Source organism: Carcharodon carcharias, chromosome 40 (assembly GCF_017639515.1).
Source record: "Carcharodon carcharias isolate sCarCar2 chromosome 40, sCarCar2.pri, whole genome shotgun sequence".
Lineage (NCBI taxonomy): Eukaryota > Metazoa > Chordata > Chondrichthyes > Lamniformes > Lamnidae > Carcharodon > Carcharodon carcharias.
The window spans coordinates 2,469,017-2,490,499 of NC_054506.1; the positions used below are offsets into that span (position 1 = coordinate 2,469,017).

At 45.3% G+C, this 21,483-nt stretch overlaps 1 protein-coding gene across 1 annotated transcript in view; it reads left to right on the forward strand.

The window, feature by feature from the left end:
• LOC121273150 (C-type lectin domain family 17, member A-like) overlaps window positions 1-21,483 on the forward strand; it is a 54,526-nt gene that overhangs the window by 27,023 nt on the left and 6,020 nt on the right. Inside the window, exon 3 of the mRNA XM_041180111.1 lies at window positions 20,898-21,017. Coding sequence (XP_041036045.1) covers window positions 20,898-21,017 — 120 coding nt within the window. The remainder of the gene's footprint in view (window positions 1-20,897; window positions 21,018-21,483) is intronic.

The following is a 21,483-nucleotide window of genomic DNA, read 5'->3' on the forward strand; positions in this document are numbered from 1 at the left end:
CCTGATATTTCCTACACACCTCAATGTAACACCCTGATATATCCCACACCCCTCACTCTAACACTCTGATATATCTCACACCCCTCACTGTAACACCCTGATATATCCCACACCCCTCACTGTAACACCCTGATATATCTCACACCCCTCACTGTAACACTCTGATATATCCCACACCCCTCACTGTAACACCCTGATCTCTCCCACATCCCTCAATATAACACTCTGATATATCCCACACGCCTCACTGTAACACTCTGATATACCCCACACCCCTCACTGTAACAGTCTGATATATCCCACACCCCTCACTGTAACACTCTGATATATCCCACACCCCTCACTGTAACACTCTGCTATATCCCACACCCCTCACTGTAACACTCTGATATATCCCACACCCCTCACTGTAACACTTTGATATAACACACACCCCAAACAATAACCATGTGATATGTCCCATTCCCCTCACTGTCACACATTTATATATCTGATTCTCCTCAGTGTCGAGCTCTGATATGTCCCACAAAATTCTCCCTAATATTCTAATATATCCCTCACCTCTCACTCTAAAACTCTGATGTATCTCACACCCCTCACTGTAACACTCTGATATATCACAGACCCATCACTGTAACACTTTGATAATTCCCACACCCTCAATGTAACACTTTGATATATCCCACACCCCTTACTGTAACATTCTGATATATCCCACACCCCTCACTGTAACACTTTGATATATTCCACATCCCTCACTGCAACACTTTGATATATCCACACCCCTCACTGTAACACTCTGATATATCCCACACACCTCACTGTAACGCACTGATATATCCCACACCCCTCACTGTAACACTCTGATATATCCTACACCCCTCACTGTAACACTCTGATATATCCCACACCCCTTACTGTAACATTCTGATATATCCCACACCCCTCACTGTAACACCCTGATATATCCCACACCCCTCACTGTAACACCCTGATATATCCCACACCCCTCACTGTAACATTCTGATATATCCTACACTCTCACAGTAACACTCTGATATATCCCACACCCCTCACTGTAACACCCTGATATATCTCACACCCCTCACTGTAACACCCTGATATTTCCTACACACCTCAATGTAACACCCTGATATTTCCCACACCCCTCACTCTAACACTCTGATATATCTCACACCCCTCACTGTAACACCCTGATATATCCCACACCCCTCACTGTAACACCCTGATATATCTCACACCCCTCACTGTAACACTCTGATATATCCCAAACCCCTCACTGTAACACCCTGATCTCTCCCACATCCCTCAATATAACACTCTGATATATCCCACACGCCTCACTGTAACACTCTGATATATCCCACGCCGGTCACTGTAACACACTGATATATCCCACACCCCTCACTGTAACACTCTGATATAACCCACACCCCTCACTGTAGCACACTGTTACATCCCACACCCCTCACTGTAACTCTCTGATCTACCCCACCCCCCTCACTGTAACATTCTGATATATCCCACACCGCTCACTGTAACATTTTGATATATCCCACACAACTCACTGTAGCACACTGATACATCCCACACACCTCACTGTAAGACTCTGATATATACAACACCCCTCACTGTAACACTCTGATTTATCCCACACCACTCACTGTAACATTCTGATATATCCCACACCCCTCACTGTAAGACTCTGATATATACAGCACCCCTCACTGTAACACTCTGATTTATCCCACACCACTCACTGTAACAATCTGATATACCCCACACCCCTCACTGTAACACTCAGATATATCCCACACCCCTCACTGTAACACTTTGATATATCTCACACCCCTCACTGTAACATTCTGGTATATCCCACACTCCTCAATGTATCACTGATATATCTCACAGCCCTCACTGTAACACCCTGATATATCCCACACCCCTCACTGTAACACTCTGATTTATCCCACACCACTCACTGTAACACTCTGATATACCCCACACCCCTCACTGTAACACTCAGATATATCCCACACCCCTCACTGTAACACTTTGATATATCTCACACCCCTCACTGTAACATTCTGATATATCCCACACCCCTCACTGTAACACTCTGATGTAACCCCCACCCCTCACTGTAACACCCTGATATATCCCACACCCCTCACTGTAACACTCTGATATATCCTACACCCCTCACTGTAACACTCTGATATATCCCGCACCCCTCACTGTAACACTCTGATATACCCACACCCCTCACTGTAACACTCTGATATATCTCACACCCCTCACTGTAACACTCTGATATATCTCACACCCCTCGCTGTAACACTCTGATATATCCCACAACCCTCACTGTAACACACTGATATACCCCACACCCCTCACTGTAACACTCTGATATAACTCACACCCCTCACTGTAACACTCTGATATATCTCACACCCCTCACTGTAACACTCTGATATATCCCACACCACTCACTGTAACACACTGATATATCCCACACCCCTAACTGTAACACTCTGATATAACCCACACCGCTCACTGTAACACTCTGATATATCACACACCCGTCAATGTAACACTCTGATATATCCCACACCCCTCACTGTAACACTCTGATATATCCCACACCTCTCACTGTTACGCTCTGATATATCACATACCCTTCACTGTAACACTCTGATATGTCCCACACCGCTCACTTTAAAACTCTGACATATCACACACCCCTCACAGTAACACTGATAAATCCCACATCCCTCACTGTAACACAATGATATATCCCACACCCCTCACTGTAACACACTGATATATCCCACACCCCTCACTGTAACACTCTGATATAGCACACACACACCTCACTGTAACACTTTGATAATTCCCACACCCTCAATGTAACACTTTGATATATCCCACATCCCTTACTGTAACATTCTGATATAACCCACACCCCTCACTGTAACACTCTGATATATCCCACACCCCTCACTGTAACATTCTGATATATCCCACACCGCTCACTGTAACACCCTGATATATCTCACACCCCTCACTGTAACACCCTGATATATCCTACACCCCTCACTGTAACACTCTGATATATCCTACACTCTCACTGTAACACTCTGATATATCCCACACCCCTCACTGTAACACCCTGATATATCTCACACCCCTCACTGTAACACCCTGATATATCCTACACCCCTCACTGTAACTCTCTGATATATCCCGCACCCCTCACTGTATCACTCTTATGTATCCCACATCCATCACGGTAACACCCTGATATATCCCACACCCCTCACCGTAATACTCTGATATATCCCATACCCCTCACTGTAACACTCTGATATATCACACACCCCTCACTGTAACACTTTGATAATTCCCACACCCTCAATGTAACACTTTGATATATCCCACACCCCTTTCTGTAACATTCTGATATATCCCACACCCCTCACTGTAACACTTTGATATATTCCACACTCCTCACTGCAACACTTTGATATATCCCACACCCCTCACTGTAACATTCTGATATATCCCACACCCCTCACTGTAACATTCTGATATATCCCACACCCCTCACTGTAACACTCTGATATATCCCACACCCCTCACTGTAACACCCTGATATATCTCACACCCCTCACTGTAACACCCTGATATATCCTACACCCCTCAATGTAACACCCTGATATATCTCACACCCCTCACTCTAACACTCTGATATATCTCACACCCCTCACTGTAACACTCTGATATATCACACACCCCTCACTGTAACACTCTAATATATCCCACACCCCTCACTGTAACACCCTGATATATCTCACCCCCCTCACTGTGACACACTGATATATCCCACACCAAACACTGTAACACCCTGATATATCTCACCCCCCTCACTGTAACACTCTGATATATCCCACACCCCTCATTGTAACACCCTGATCTCTCCCACATCCCTCAATATAACACTCTGATATATCCCACACCCCTCACTGTAACACTCTGATATATCCCACACCCCTCACTGTAACACTCTGATATATCCCACACCCCTCACGGTAACACTCTGATATATCCCACACCCCTAACTGGAACACTTTGATATAACACACACCCCAAACAATAACCATGTGATATGTCCCATTCCCCTCACTGTCACACATTTATTTATCCGATTCTCCTCAGTGTCGAGCTCTGATATGTCCCACAAAATTCCCCCCCACTATTCTAATATATCCCTCACCTCTCACTCTAAAACTCTGCTGTATCTCACACCCCTCACTGTAACACTCTGATATATCCCACACCTCTCACTATAACACTCTGATATATCCCACACCCATCACGGTAACACCCTGATGTATCCCACCCCCTCACTATAACACTCTGACATATCCCACACCCTTCACTGTAACACTCTGATATGTCCCACACTGCTCACTTTAAAACTCTGACATATCACACACCCCTCACAGTAACACTGATAAATCCCACACCCCTCACTGTAACACTCTGATATATCCCACACACCTCACTGTAACACTCTGATATATCACACACCCATCACTGTAACACTTTGATAATTCCCACACCCTCAATGTAACACTTTGATATATCCCACACCCCTTACTGTAACATTCTGATATATCCCACACCCCTCACTGTAACACTTTGATATATTCCACACCCCTCACTGCAACACTTTGATATATCCCACACCCCTCACTGTAACACTCTGATATATCCCACACCCCTCACTGTAACACTCTGATATATCCCACACCGCTCACTGTAACAGTCTGATATATCCCACACCCCTCACTGTAACACTCTGATATATCCCACACCGCTCACTGTAACACTTTGATATATCCCACACCCCTCACTGTAACATTCTGATATATACCACACCCCTCACTGTAACATTCTGATATATCCTACACTCGCACTGTAACACTCTGATATATCCCACACCCCTCACTGTAACACCCTGATATATCTCACACCCCTCACTGTAACACCCTGATATTTCCTACACCCCTCAATGTAACAACCTGATATATCCCACACCCCTCACTCTAACACTCTGATATATCTCACACCCCTCACTGTAACACTCTGATATATCACACACCCCTCACTGTAACACCCTGATATATCCCACACCCCTCACTGTAACACACTGATATATCCCACACCCCACACTGTAACACTCTGATATATCTCACACCCCTCACTGTAACACTCTGATATATCCCACACCCCTCACTGTAACACCCTGATCTCTCCCACATCCCTCAATATAACACTCTGATATATCCCACACGCCTCACTGTAACACTCTGATATACCCCACACCCCTCACTGTAATACACTGATATATCCCACACCCCTCACTGTAACACTCTGCTATATCCCACACCCCTCACTGTAACACTTTGATATAACACACACCCCAAACAATAACGATGTGATATGTCCCATTCCCCTCACTGTCACACATTTATATATCCAATTCTCCTCAGTGTCGAGTTCTGATATGTCCCACAAAATTCTCCCTAATATTCTAATATATCCCTCACCTCTCACTCTAAAACTCTGATTTATCTCACACCCCTCACTGTAACACTCTGATATATCCCACACCTCTCACTATAACACTCTGATATATCCCACACCCATCACGGTTACACCCTGATATATCCCACCCCCTCACTATAACACTCTGACATATCCCACACCCTTCACTGTAACACTGTGATATGTCCCACACCGCTCACTTTAAAACTTTGACATATCACACACCCCTCACAGTAACACTGATAAATCCCACACCCCCCACTGTAACACTCTGATATATCCCACAGACCTCACTGTAACACACTGATATATCCCACACGCCTCACTGTAACACTCTGATATATCACAGACCCATCACTGTAACACTTTGATAATTCCCACACCCTCAATGTAACACTTTGATATATCCCACACCCCTTACTGTAACATTCTGATATATCCCACACCCCTCACTGTAACACTTTGATATATTCCACATCCCTCACTGCAACACTTTGATATATCCACACCCCTCACTGTAACACTCTGATATATCCCACACACCTCACTGTAACGCACTGATATGTCCCACACCCCTCACTGTAACACTCTGATATATCCTACACCCCTCACTGTAACACTCTGATATATCCCACACCCCTTACTGTAACATTCTGATATATCCCACACCCCTCACTGTAACACCCTGATATATCCCACACCCCTCACTGTAACATTCTGATATATCCCACACCGCTCACTGTAACATTTTGATATATCCCACACAACTCACTGTAGCACACTGATACATCCCACACACCTCACTGTAAGACTCTGATATATACAACACCCCTCACTGTAACACTCTGATTTATCCCACACCACTCACTGTAACATTCTGATATATCCCACACCCCTCACTGTAAGACTCTGATATATACAGCACCCCTCACTGTAACACTCTGATTTATCCCACACCACTCACTGTAACAATCTGATATACCCCACACCCCTCACTGTAACACTCAGATATATCCCACACCCCTCACTGTAACACTTTGATATATCTCACACCCCTCACTGTAACATTCTGGTATATCCCACACTCCTCAATGTATCACTGATATATCTCACAGCCCTCACTGTAACACCCTGATATATCCCACACCCCTCACTGTAACACTCTGATTTATCCCACACCACTCACTGTAACACTCTGATATACCCCACACCCCTCACTGTAACACTCAGATATATCCCACACCCCTCACTGTAACACTTTGATATATCTCACACCCCTCACTGTAACATTCTGATATATCCCACACCCCTCACTGTAACACTCTGATGTAACCCCCACCCCTCACTGTAACACCCTGATATATCCCACACCCCTCACTGTAACACTCTGATATATCCTACACCCCTCACTGTAACACTCTGATATATCCCGCACCCCTCACTGTAACACTCTGATATACCCACACCCCTCACTGTAACACTCTGATATATCTCACACCCCTCACTGTAACACTCTGATATATCTCACACCCCTCGCTGTAACACTCTGATATATCCCACAACCCTCACTGTAACACACTGATATACCCCACACCCCTCACTGTAACACTCTGATATAACTCACACCCCTCACTGTAACACTCTGATATATCTCACACCCCTCACTGTAACACTCTGATATATCCCACACCACTCACTGTAACACACTGATATATCCCACACCCCTAACTGTAACACTCTGATATAACCCACACCGCTCACTGTAACACTCTGATATATCACACACCCGTCAATGTAACACTCTGATATATCCCACACCCCTCACTGTAACACTCTGATATATCCCACACCTCTCACTGTTACGCTCTGATATATCACATACCCTTCACTGTAACACTCTGATATGTCCCACACCGCTCACTTTAAAACTCTGACATATCACACACCCCTCACAGTAACACTGATAAATCCCACATCCCTCACTGTAACACAATGATATATCCCACACCCCTCACTGTAACACACTGATATATCCCACACCCCTCACTGTAACACTCTGATATAGCACACACACACCTCACTGTAACACTTTGATAATTCCCACACCCTCAATGTAACACTTTGATATATCCCACATCCCTTACTGTAACATTCTGATATAACCCACACCCCTCACTGTAACACTCTGATATATCCCACACCCCTCACTGTAACATTCTGATATATCCCACACCGCTCACTGTAACATTCTGATATATCCTACACTCTCACTGTAACACTCTGATATATCCCACACCCCTCACTGTAACACCCTGATATATCTCACACCCCTCACTGTAACACCCTGATATATCCTACACCCCTCACTGTAACTCTCTGATATATCCCGCACCCCTCACTGTATCACTCTTATGTATCCCACATCCATCACGGTAACACCCTGATATATCCCACCACCTCACTATAATACTCTGATATATCCCACACCCCTCACCGTAATACTCTGATATATCCCATACCCCTCACTGTAACACTCTGATATATCACACACCCCTCACTGTAACACTTTGATAATTCCCACACCCTCAATGTAACACTTTGATATATCCCACACCCCTTTCTGTAACATTCTGATATATCCCACACCCCTCACTGTAACACTTTGATATATTCCACACTCCTCACTGCAACACTTTGATATATCCCACACCCCTCACTGTAACATTCTGATATATCCCACACCCCTCACTGTAACATTCTGATATATCCCACACCCCTCACTGTAACACTCTGATATATCCCACACCCCTCACTGTAACACCCTGATATATCTCACACCCCTCACTGTAACACCCTGATATATCCTACACCCCTCAATGTAACACCCTGATATATCTCACACCCCTCACTCTAACACTCTGATATATCTCACACCCCTCACTGTAACACTCTGATATATCACACACCCCTCACTGTAACACTCTAATATATCCCACACCCCTCACTGTAACACCCTGATATATCTCACCCCCCTCACTGTGACACACTGATATATCCCACACCAAACACTGTAACACCCTGATATATCTCACCCCCCTCACTGTAACACTCTGATATATCCCACACCCCTCATTGTAACACCCTGATCTCTCCCACATCCCTCAATATAACACTCTGATATATCCCACACCCCTCACTGTAACACTCTGATATATCCCACACCCCTCACTGTAACACTCTGATATATCCCACACCCCTCACGGTAACACTCTGATATATCCCACACCCCTAACTGGAACACTTTGATATAACACACACCCCAAACAATAACCATGTGATATGTCCCATTCCCCTCACTGTCACACATTTATTTATCCGATTCTCCTCAGTGTCGAGCTCTGATATGTCCCACAAAATTCCCCCCCACTATTCTAATATATCCCTCACCTCTCACTCTAAAACTCTGCTGTATCTCACACCCCTCACTGTAACACTCTGATATATCCCACACCTCTCACTATAACACTCTGATATATCCCACACCCATCACGGTAACACCCTGATGTATCCCACCCCCTCACTATAACACTCTGACATATCCCACACCCTTCACTGTAACACTCTGATATGTCCCACACTGCTCACTTTAAAACTCTGACATATCACACACCCCTCACAGTAACACTGATAAATCCCACACCCCTCACTGTAACACTCTGATATATCCCACACACCTCACTGTAACACTCTGATATATCACACACCCATCACTGTAACACTTTGATAATTCCCACACCCTCAATGTAACACTTTGATATATCCCACACCCCTTACTGTAACATTCTGATATATCCCACACCCCTCACTGTAACACTTTGATATATTCCACACCCCTCACTGCAACACTTTGATATATCCCACACCCCTCACTGTAACACTCTGATATATCCCACACCCCTCACTGTAACACTCTGATATATCCCACACCGCTCACTGTAACAGTCTGATATATCCCACACCCCTCACTGTAACACTCTGATATATCCCACACCGCTCACTGTAACACTTTGATATATCCCACACCCCTCACTGTAACATTCTGATATATACCACACCCCTCACTGTAACATTCTGATATATCCTACACTCGCACTGTAACACTCTGATATATCCCACACCCCTCACTGTAACACCCTGATATATCTCACACCCCTCACTGTAACACCCTGATATTTCCTACACCCCTCAATGTAACAACCTGATATATCCCACACCCCTCACTCTAACACTCTGATATATCTCACACCCCTCACTGTAACACTCTGATATATCACACACCCCTCACTGTAACACCCTGATATATCCCACACCCCTCACTGTAACACACTGATATATCCCACACCCCACACTGTAACACTCTGATATATCTCACACCCCTCAATGTAACACTCTGATATATCCCACACCCCTCACTGTAACACCCTGATCTCTCCCACATCCCTCAATATAACACTCTGATATATCCCACACGCCTCACTGTAACACTCTGATATACCCCACACCCCTCACTGTAATACACTGATATATCCCACACCCCTCACTGTAACACTCTGCTATATCCCACACCCCTCACTGTAACACTTTGATATATCCCACACCCCTCACTGTAACACTCTGATATATCCCACACCCCTCACTGTAACACTTTGATATAACACACACCCCAAACAATAACGATGTGATATGTCCCATTCCCCTCACTGTCACACATTTATATATCCAATTCTCCTCAGTGTCGAGTTCTGATATGTCCCACAAAATTCTCCCTAATATTCTAATATATCCCTCACCTCTCACTCTAAAACTCTGATTTATCTCACACCCCTCACTGTAACACTCTGATATATCCCACACCTCTCACTATAACACTCTGATATATCCCACACCCATCACGGTTACACCCTGATATATCCCACCCCCTCACTATAACACTCTGACATATCCCACACCCTTCACTGTAACACTGTGATATGTCCCACACCGCTCACTTTAAAACTTTGACATATCACACACCCCTCACAGTAACACTGATAAATCCCACACCCCCCACTGTAACACTCTGATATATCCCACAGACCTCACTGTAACACACTGATATATCCCACACGCCTCACTGTAACACTCTGATATATCACAGACCCATCACTGTAACACTTTGATAATTCCCACACCCTCAATGTAACACTTTGATATATCCCACACCCCTTACTGTAACATTCTGATATATCCCACACCCCTCACTGTAACACTTTGATATATTCCACATCCCTCACTGCAACACTTTGATATATCCACACCCCTCACTGTAACACTCTGATATATCCCACACACCTCACTGTAACGCACTGATATGTCCCACACCCCTCACTGTAACACTCTGATATATCCTACACCCCTCACTGTAACACTCTGATATATCCCACACCCCTTACTGTAACATTCTGATATATCCCACACCCCTCACTGTAACACCCTGATATATCCCACACCCCTCACTGTAACACCCTGATATATCCCACACCCCTCACTGTAACATTCTGATATATCCTACACTCTCACAGTAACACTCTGATATATCCCACACCCCTCACTGTAACACCCTGATATATCTCACACCCCTCACTGTAACACCCTGATATTTCCTACACACCTCAATGTAACACCCTGATATATCCCACACCCCTCACTCTAACACTCTGATATATCTCACACCCCTCACTGTAACACCCTGATATATCCCACACCCCTCACTGTAACACCCTGATATATCTCACACCCCTCACTGTAACACTCTGATATATCCCAAACCCCTCACTGTAACACCCTGATCTCTCCCACATCCCTCAATATAACACTCTGATATATCCCACACGCCTCACTGTAACACTCTGATATACCCCACACCCCTCACTGTAACAGTCTGATATATCCCACACCCCTCACTGTAACACTCTGATATATCCCACACCCCTCACTGTAACACTCTGCTATATCCCACACCCCTCACTGTAACACTCTGATATATCCCACACCCCTCACTGTAACACTTTGATATAACACACACCCCAAACAATAACCATGTGATATGTCCCATTCCCCTCACTGTCACACACTTATATATCTGATTCTCCTCAGTGTCGAGCTCTGATATGTCCCACAAAATTCTCCCTAATATTCTAATATATCCCTCACCTCTCACTCTAAAACTCTGATGTATCTCACACCCCTCACTGTAACACTCTGATATATCCCACACCTCTCACTATAACACTCTGATATATCCCACAACCATCACGGTAACACCCTGATATATCCCACCCCCTCACTATAACACTCTGACATATCACACACCCATCACTGTAACACTTTGATAATTCCCACACCCTCAATGTAACACTTTGATATATCCCACACCACTCACTGTAACATTCTGACATATCCCACACCCCTCACTGTAACACTCTGATATATCCCACACGCCTCACTGTAACACTCTGATATACCTCACACCCCTCACTGTAATACACTGATATATCCCACACCCCTCACTGTAACACTCTGATATACCCCACACCCCTCACTGTAACAGTCTGATATATCCCACACCCCTCACTGTAACACTCTGATATATCCCACACCCCTCACTGTAACACTCTGATATATCCCACACCCCTCACTGTAACACTCTGATATATCCCACACCCCTCACTGTAACACTTTGATATAACACACACCCCAAACAATAACCATGTGATATGTCCCATTCCCCTCACTGTCACACATTTATATATCTGATTCTCCTCAGTGTCGAGCTCTGATATGTCCCACAAAATTCTCCCTAATATTCTAATATATCCCTCACCTCTCACTCTAAAACTCTGATGTATCTCACACCCCTCACTGTAACACTCTGATATATCCCACACCTCTCACTATAACACTCTGATATATCCCACAACCATCACGGTAACACCCTGATATATCCCACCCCCTCACTATAACACTCTGACATATCACACACCCATCACTGTAACACTTTGATAATTCCCACACCCTCAATGTAACACTTTGATATATCCCACACCACTCACTGTAACATTCTGACATATCCCACACCCCTCACTGTAACACTCTGATATATCCCACACGCCTCACTGTAACACTCTGATATACCCCACACCCCTCACTGTCATACACTGATATATCCCACACCCCTCACTGTAACACTCTGCTATATCCCACACCCCTCACTGTAACACTTTGATATAACACACACCCCAAACAATAACGATGTGATATGTCCCATTCCCCTCACTGTCACACATTTATATATCCAATTCTCCTCAGTGTCGAGTTCTGATATGTCCCACAAAATTCTCCCTAATATTCTAATATATCCCTCACCTCTCACTCTAAAACTCTGATTTATCTCACACCCCTCACTGTAACACTCTGATATATCCCACACCTCTCACTATAACACTCTGATATATCCCACACCCATCACGGTTACACCCTGATATATCCCACCCCCTCACTATAACACTCTGACATATCCCACAACCTTCACTGTAACACTCTGATATGTCCCACATCGCTCACTTTAAAACTTTGACATATCACACACCCCTCACAGTAACACTGATAAATCCCACACCCCCCACTGTAACACTCTGATATATCCCACACACCTCACTGTAACACACTGATATATCCCACACGCCTCACTGTAACACTTTGATAATTCCCACACCCTCAATGTAACACTTTGATATATCCCACACCCCTTACTGTAACATTCTGATATATCCCACACCCCTCACTGTAACACTTTGATATATTCCACATCCCTCATGGCAACACTTTGATATATCCCACACCCCTCACTGTAACACTCTGATATATCCCACACACCTCACTGTAACGCACTGATATATCCCACACCCCTCACTGTAACACTCTGATATATCCTACACCCCTCACTGTAACACTCTGATATATCCCACACCCATTACTGTAACATTCTGATATATCCCACACCCCTCACTGTAACACTCTGCTATATCCCACACCCCTCACTGTAACACTCTGATATATCCCACACCCCTCACTGTAACACTTTGATATAACACACACCCCAAACAATAACGATGTGATATGTCCCATTCCCCTCACTGTCACACATTTATATATCCAATTCTCCTCAGTGTCGAGTTCTGATATGTCCCACAAAATTCTCCCTAATATTCTAATATATCCCTCACCTCTCACTCTAAAACTCTGATTTATCTCACACCCCTCACTGTAACACTCTGATATATCCCACACCTCTCACTATAACACTCTGATATATCCCACACCCATCACGGTTACACCCTGATATATCCCACCCCCTCACTATAACACTCTGACATATCCCACACCCTTCACTGTAACACTCTGATATGTCCCACATCGCTCACTTTAAAACTTTGACATATCACACACCCCTCACAGTAACACTGATAAATCCCACACCCCCCACACTAACACTCTGATATATCCCACACACCTCACTGTAACACACTGATATATCCCACACGCCTCACTGTAACACTTTGATAATTCCCACACCCTCAATGTAACACTTTGATATATCCCACACCCCTTACTGTAACATTCTGATATATCCCACACCCCTCACTGTAACACTTTGATATATTCCACATCCCTCACTGTAACACTTTGATATATCCCACACCCCTCACTATAACACTCTGATATATCCCACACCCCTCACTGTAATACACTGATATAACCCACACCACTCACTGTAACATTCTGACATAGCCCACACCCCTCACTGTAACACTCTGATATATCCCACACCCCTTACAGTAACATTCAGCTATATCCCACACCCCTTAGAGTAACATTCTGATATAACCCACACCCCTCACTGTAACAATCTGATATGTCCTACACTCTCACAGTAACACTCTGATATATCCCACACCCCTCACTGTAACACCCTGATATATCTCACACCCCTCACTGTAACACCCTGATATTTCCTACACACCTCAATGTAACACCCTGATATATCCCACACCCCTCACTCTAACACTCTGATATATCTCACACCCCTCACTGTAACACCCTGATATATCCCACACCCCTCACTGTAACACCCTGATATATCTCACACCCCTCACTGTAACACTCTGATATATCCCACACCCCTCACTGTAACACCCTGATCTCTCCCACATCCCTCAATATAACACTCTGATATATCCCACACGCCTCACTGTAACACTCTGATATACCCCACACCCCTCACTGTAACAGTCTGATATATCCCACACCCCTCACTGTAACACTCTGATATATCCCACACCCCTCACTGTAACACTCTGCTATATCCCACACCCCTCACTGTAACACTCTGATATATCCCACACCCCTCACTGTAACACTTTGATATAACACACACCCCAAACAATAACCATGTGATATGTCCCATTCCCCTCACTGTCACACATTTATATATCTGATTCTCCTCAGTGTCGAGCTCTGATATGTCCCACAAAATTCTCCCTAATATTCTAATATATCCCTCACCTCTCACTCTAAAACTCTGATGTATCTCACACCCCTCACTGTAACACTCTGATATATCCCACACCTCTCACTATAACACTCTGATATATCCCACAACCATCACGGTAACACCCTGATATATCCCACCCCCTCACTATAACACTCTGACATATCACACACCCATCACTGTAACACTTTGATAATTCCCACACCCTCAATGTAACACTTTGATATATCCCACACCCCTTACTGTAACATTCTGATATATCCCACACCCCTCACTGTAACACTTTGATATATTCCACATCCCTCACTGCAACACTTTGATATATCCACACCCCTCACTGTAACACTCTGATATATCCCACACACCTCACTGTAACGCACTGATATATCCCACACCCCTCACTGTAACACTCTGATATATCCTACACCCCTCACTGTAACACTCTGATATATCCCACACCCCTTACTGTAACAGTCTGATATATCCCACACCCCTCACTGTAACACCCTGATATATCCCACACCCCTCACTGTAACACCCTGATATATCCCACACCCCTCACTGTAACATTCTGATATATCCTACACTCTCACAGTAACACTCTGATATATCCACACCCCTCACTGTAACACCCTGATATATCTCACACCCCTCACTGTAACACCCTGATATTTCCTACACACCTCAATGTAACACCCTGATATATCCCACACCCCTCACTCTAACACTCTGATATATCTCACACCCCTCACTGTAACACCCTGATATATCCCACACCCCTCACTGTAACACCCTGATATATCTCACACCCCTCACTGTAACACTCTGATATATCCCAAACCCCTCACTGTAACACCCTGATCTCTCCCACATCCCTCAATATAACACTCTGATATATCCCACACGCCTCACTGTAACACTCTGATATACCCCACACCCCTCACTGTAACAGTCTGATATATCCCACACCCCTCACTGTAACACTCTGATATATCCCACACCCCTCACTGTAACACTCTGCTATATCCCACACCCATCACGGTTACACCCTGATATATCCCACCCCCTCACTATAACACTCTGACATATCCCACACCCTTCACTGTAACACTCTGATATGTCCCACATCGCTCACTTTAAAACTTTGACATATCACACACCCCTCACAGTAACACTGATAAATCCCACACCCCCCACTGTAACACTCTGATATATCCCACACACCTCACTGTAACACACTGATATATCCCACACGCCTCACTGTAACACTTTGATAATTCCCACACCCTCAATGTAACACTTTGATATATCCCACACCCCTTACTGTAACATTCTGATATATCCCACACCCCTCACTGTAACACTTTGATATATTCCACATCCCTCACTGCAACACTTTGATATATCCCACACCCCTCACTGTAACACTCTGATATATCCCACACACCTCACTGTAACGCACTGATATATCCCACACCCCTCACTGTAACACTCTGATATATCCCACACCCCTCACTGTAACACTCTGATATATCCCACACCCCTTACTGTAACATTCTGATATATCCCACACCCCTCACTGTAACAGTCTGATATATACCACACCCCTCACTGTAACATTCTGATATGTCCTACACTCTCACAGTAACACTCTGATATATCCCACACCCCTCACTGTAACACCCTGATATATCTCACACCCCTCACTGTAACACCCTGATATTTCCTACACACCTCAATGTAACACCCTGATATATCCCACACCCCTCACTCTAACACTCTGATATATCTCACACCCCTCACTGTAACACTTTGATATATTCCACATCCCTCACTGCAACACTTTGATATATCCACACCCCTCACTGTAACACTCTGATATATCCCACACACCTCACTGTAACGCACTGATATATCCCACACCCCTCACTGTAACACTCTGATATATTCTACACCCCTCACTGTAACACTCTGATATATCCCACACCCCTTACTGTAACATTCTGATATATCCCACACCCCTCACTGTAACACCCTGATATATCCCACACCCCTCACTGTAACACCCTGATATATCCCACACCCCTCACTGTAACATTCTGATATATCCTACACTCTCACAGTAACACTCTGATATATCCCACACCCCTCACTGTAACACCCTGATATATCTCACACCCCTCACTGTAACACCCTGATATTTCCTACACACCTCAATGTAACACCCTGATATATCCCACACCCCTCACTCTAACACTCTGATATATCTCACACCCCTCACTGTAACACCCTGATATATCCCACACCCCTCACTGTAACACCCTGATATATCTCACACCCCTCACTGTAACACTCTGATATATCCCAAACCCCTCACTGTAACACCCTGATCTCTCCCACATCCCTCAATATAACACTCTGATATATCCCACACGCCTCACTGTAACACTCTGATATACCCCACACCCCTCACTGTAACAGTCTGATATATCCCACACCCCTCACTGTAACACTCTGATATATCCCACACCCCTCACTGTAACACTCTGCTATATCCCACACCCCTCACTGTAACACTCTGATATATCCCACACCCCTCACTGTAACACTTTGATATAACACACACCCCAAACAATAACCATGTGATATGTCCCATTCCCCTCACTGTCACACATTTATATATCTGATTCTCCTCAGTGTCGAGCTCTGATATGTCCCACAAAATTCTCCCTAATATTCTAATATATCCCTCACCTCTCACTCTAAAACTCTGCTGTATCTCACACCCCTCACTGTAACACTCTGATATATCCCACACCTCTCACTATAACACTCTGATATATCCCACAACCATCACGGTAACACCCTGATATATCCCACCCCCTCACTATAACACTCTGACATATCACACACCCATCACTGTAACACTTTGATAATTCCCACACCCTCAATGTAACACTTTGATATATCCCACACCACTCACTGTAACATTCTGACATATCCCACACCCCTCACTGTAACACTCTGATATATCCCACACGCCTCACTGTAACACTCTGATATACCCCACACCCCTCACTGTAATACACTGATATATCCCACACCCCTCACTGTAACACTCTGCTATATCCCACACCCCTCACTGTAACACTTTGATATAACACACACCCCAAACAATAACGATGTGATATGTCCCATTCCCCTCACTGTCACACATTTATATATCCAATTCTCCTCAGTGTCGAGTTCTGATATGTCCCACAAAATTCTCCCTAATATTCTAATATATCCCTCACCTCTCACTCTAAAACTCTGATTTATCTCACACCCCTCACTGTAACACTCTGATATATCCCACACCTCTCACTATAACACTCTGATATATCCCACACCCATCACGGTTACACCCTGATATATCCCACCCCCTCACTATAACACTCTGACATATCCCACACCCTTCACTGTAACACTCTGATATGTCCCACATCGCTCACTTTAAAACTTTGACATATCACACACCCCTCACAGTAACACTGATAAATCCCACACCCCCCACTGTAACACTCTGATATATCCCACACACCTCACTGTAACACACTGATATATCCCACACACCTCACTGTAACACACTGATATATCCCACACGCCTCACTGTAACACTCTGATATGTCACACACCCATCACTGTAACACTTTGATAATTCCCACACCCTCAATGTAACACTTTGATATATCCCACACCCCTTATTGTAACATTCTGATATATCCCACACCCCTCACTGTAACACTTTGATATATTCCACATCCCTCACTGCAACACTTTGATATATCCCACACCCCTCACTGTAACACTCTGATATATCCCACACACCTCACTGTAACGCACTGATATATCCCACACCCCTCACTGTAACACTCTGATATATCCTACACCCCTCACTGTAACACTCTGATATATCCCACACCCCTTACTGTAACATTCTGATATATCCCACACCCCTCACTGTAACAGTCTGATATATACCACACCCCTCACTGTAACATTCTGATATATCCTACACTCTCACAGTAACACTCTGATATATCCCACACCCCTCACTGTAACACCCTGATATATCTCACACCCCTCACTGTAACACCCTGATATTTCCTACACACCTCAATGTAACACCCTGATATATCCCACACCCCTCACTCTAACACTCTGATATATCTCACACCCCTCACTGTAACACTCTGATATATCCCACACGCCTCACTGTAACACTCTGATATACCTCACACCCCTCACTGTAATACACTGATATATCCCACACCCCTCACTGTAACACTCTGATATACCCCACACCCCTCACTGTAACAGTCTGATATATCCCACACCCCTCACTGTAACACTCTGATATATCCCACACCCCTCACTGTAACACTCTGCTATATCCCACACCCCTCACTGTAACACTCTGATATATCCCACACCCCTCACTGTAACACTTTGATATAACACACACCCCAAACAATAACCATGTGATATGTCCCATTCCCCTCACTGTCACACATTTATATATCTGATTCTCCTCAGTGTCGAGCTCTGATATGTCCCACAAAATTCTCCCTAATATTCTAATATATCCCTCACCTCTCACTCTAAAACTCTGATGTATCTCACACCCCTCACTGTAACACTCTGATATATCCCACACCTCTCACTATAACACTCTGATATATCCCACAACCATCACGGTAACACCCTGATATATCCCACCCCCTCACTATAGCACTCTGACATATCACACACCCATCACTGTAACACTTTGATAATTCCCACACCCTCAATGTAACACTTGGATATATCCCACACCCCTTACTGTAACATTCTGACATATCCCACACCCCTCACTGTAACACTCTGATATATCCCACACCCCTCACTGTAACACTCTGATATATCCCACACCCCTCACTGTAACACTCTGATATACCCCACACACCTCACTGTAACACTCTGATATATCCCACACCCCTCGCTGTAACACTCTGATATATCCCAGTTCCATCACAGTGTGTTACAGCTCTGAGCCACATTATAGGAAGGATGTGAACACTTTGGAGAGAGAGCGCAGGAGAGGTTTAGACGGATTGTTCTGGGGTGGAGAAGCTTCAGTTCCAAGGAGAGATGGGAGAGGTTGGGACTGTTCTCCTTGGAGAGAAGGAGGCTGAGAGGGGATTTGATGGAGATGTTCAGAATCAAGAGGGGGCTGGACAGAGGAGACTGGGAGAAGCTGTTCTCACTGGGCCCAGAGGACACAGATTTTTAAGCGATTTGCGAAAGAATCAAACGCGATGTGAGAGAAAACATTTTCACACGCCGAGTGGTTTGGGTCTGGGATGTGCTGCCTGGTCGTGTGGGGGAGGCAGGTTCAATCGAGGCATTCAAGGGGGCATTGGATGGTTATTTGAACCGATATAATGTGCAGGGGGACAGGGGGGAAAAGGCAGGGCGATGACAGTGGGTACTAACGCTCATTCGGAGAGACAGTGTAGACATGATGGGCCAAATGGCCTCCTTCTGTGTGGTTCTGTGACCCTGTGGTTCTGTGACCCTGTGATTCTCTCAGTCCTACAGATGGACAAGGACATGACGGGGCTGAACGGAAAGATCCGGAATATGTCCGAGACCCTTGAACAGATGCTCAGGGACCGAAGATCCTTCTGCACCGTCCTCCGAAACTTCTCGGGTGAGTTGGTGTTGACGGCCGCCACCCCCTCCCCCACTCTCCCATCCTCCCACGCTCTGTCCCGGTGGGATCGCCCCCACCCCCTAAATCCCCACCCCCACCCCTGTCTCCCCACCCCCACCCCCTGTCTCCCCACACCCACCCCCTAAATCCCCACCCCCACCCCTGTCTCCCCACCCCCACCCCCTGTCTCCCCACACCCACCCCCTAAATCCCCACCCCCACCCCTGTCTCCCCACCCCCACCCCCTGTCTCCCCACCCCCACCCCTGTCTCCCCACCCCCACCCCCACCCCCTGTCTCCCCACCCCCACCCCCTGTCTCCGCACCCCCACCCCCTAAATCCCCACACCCACCCCTGTCTCCCCACCCCCACCCCCTAAATCCCCACCCCCACCCCTGTCTCCCCACACACACCCCTGTCTCCCCACCCCCACCCCCACCCCCACCCCCACCCTCTGTCTCCC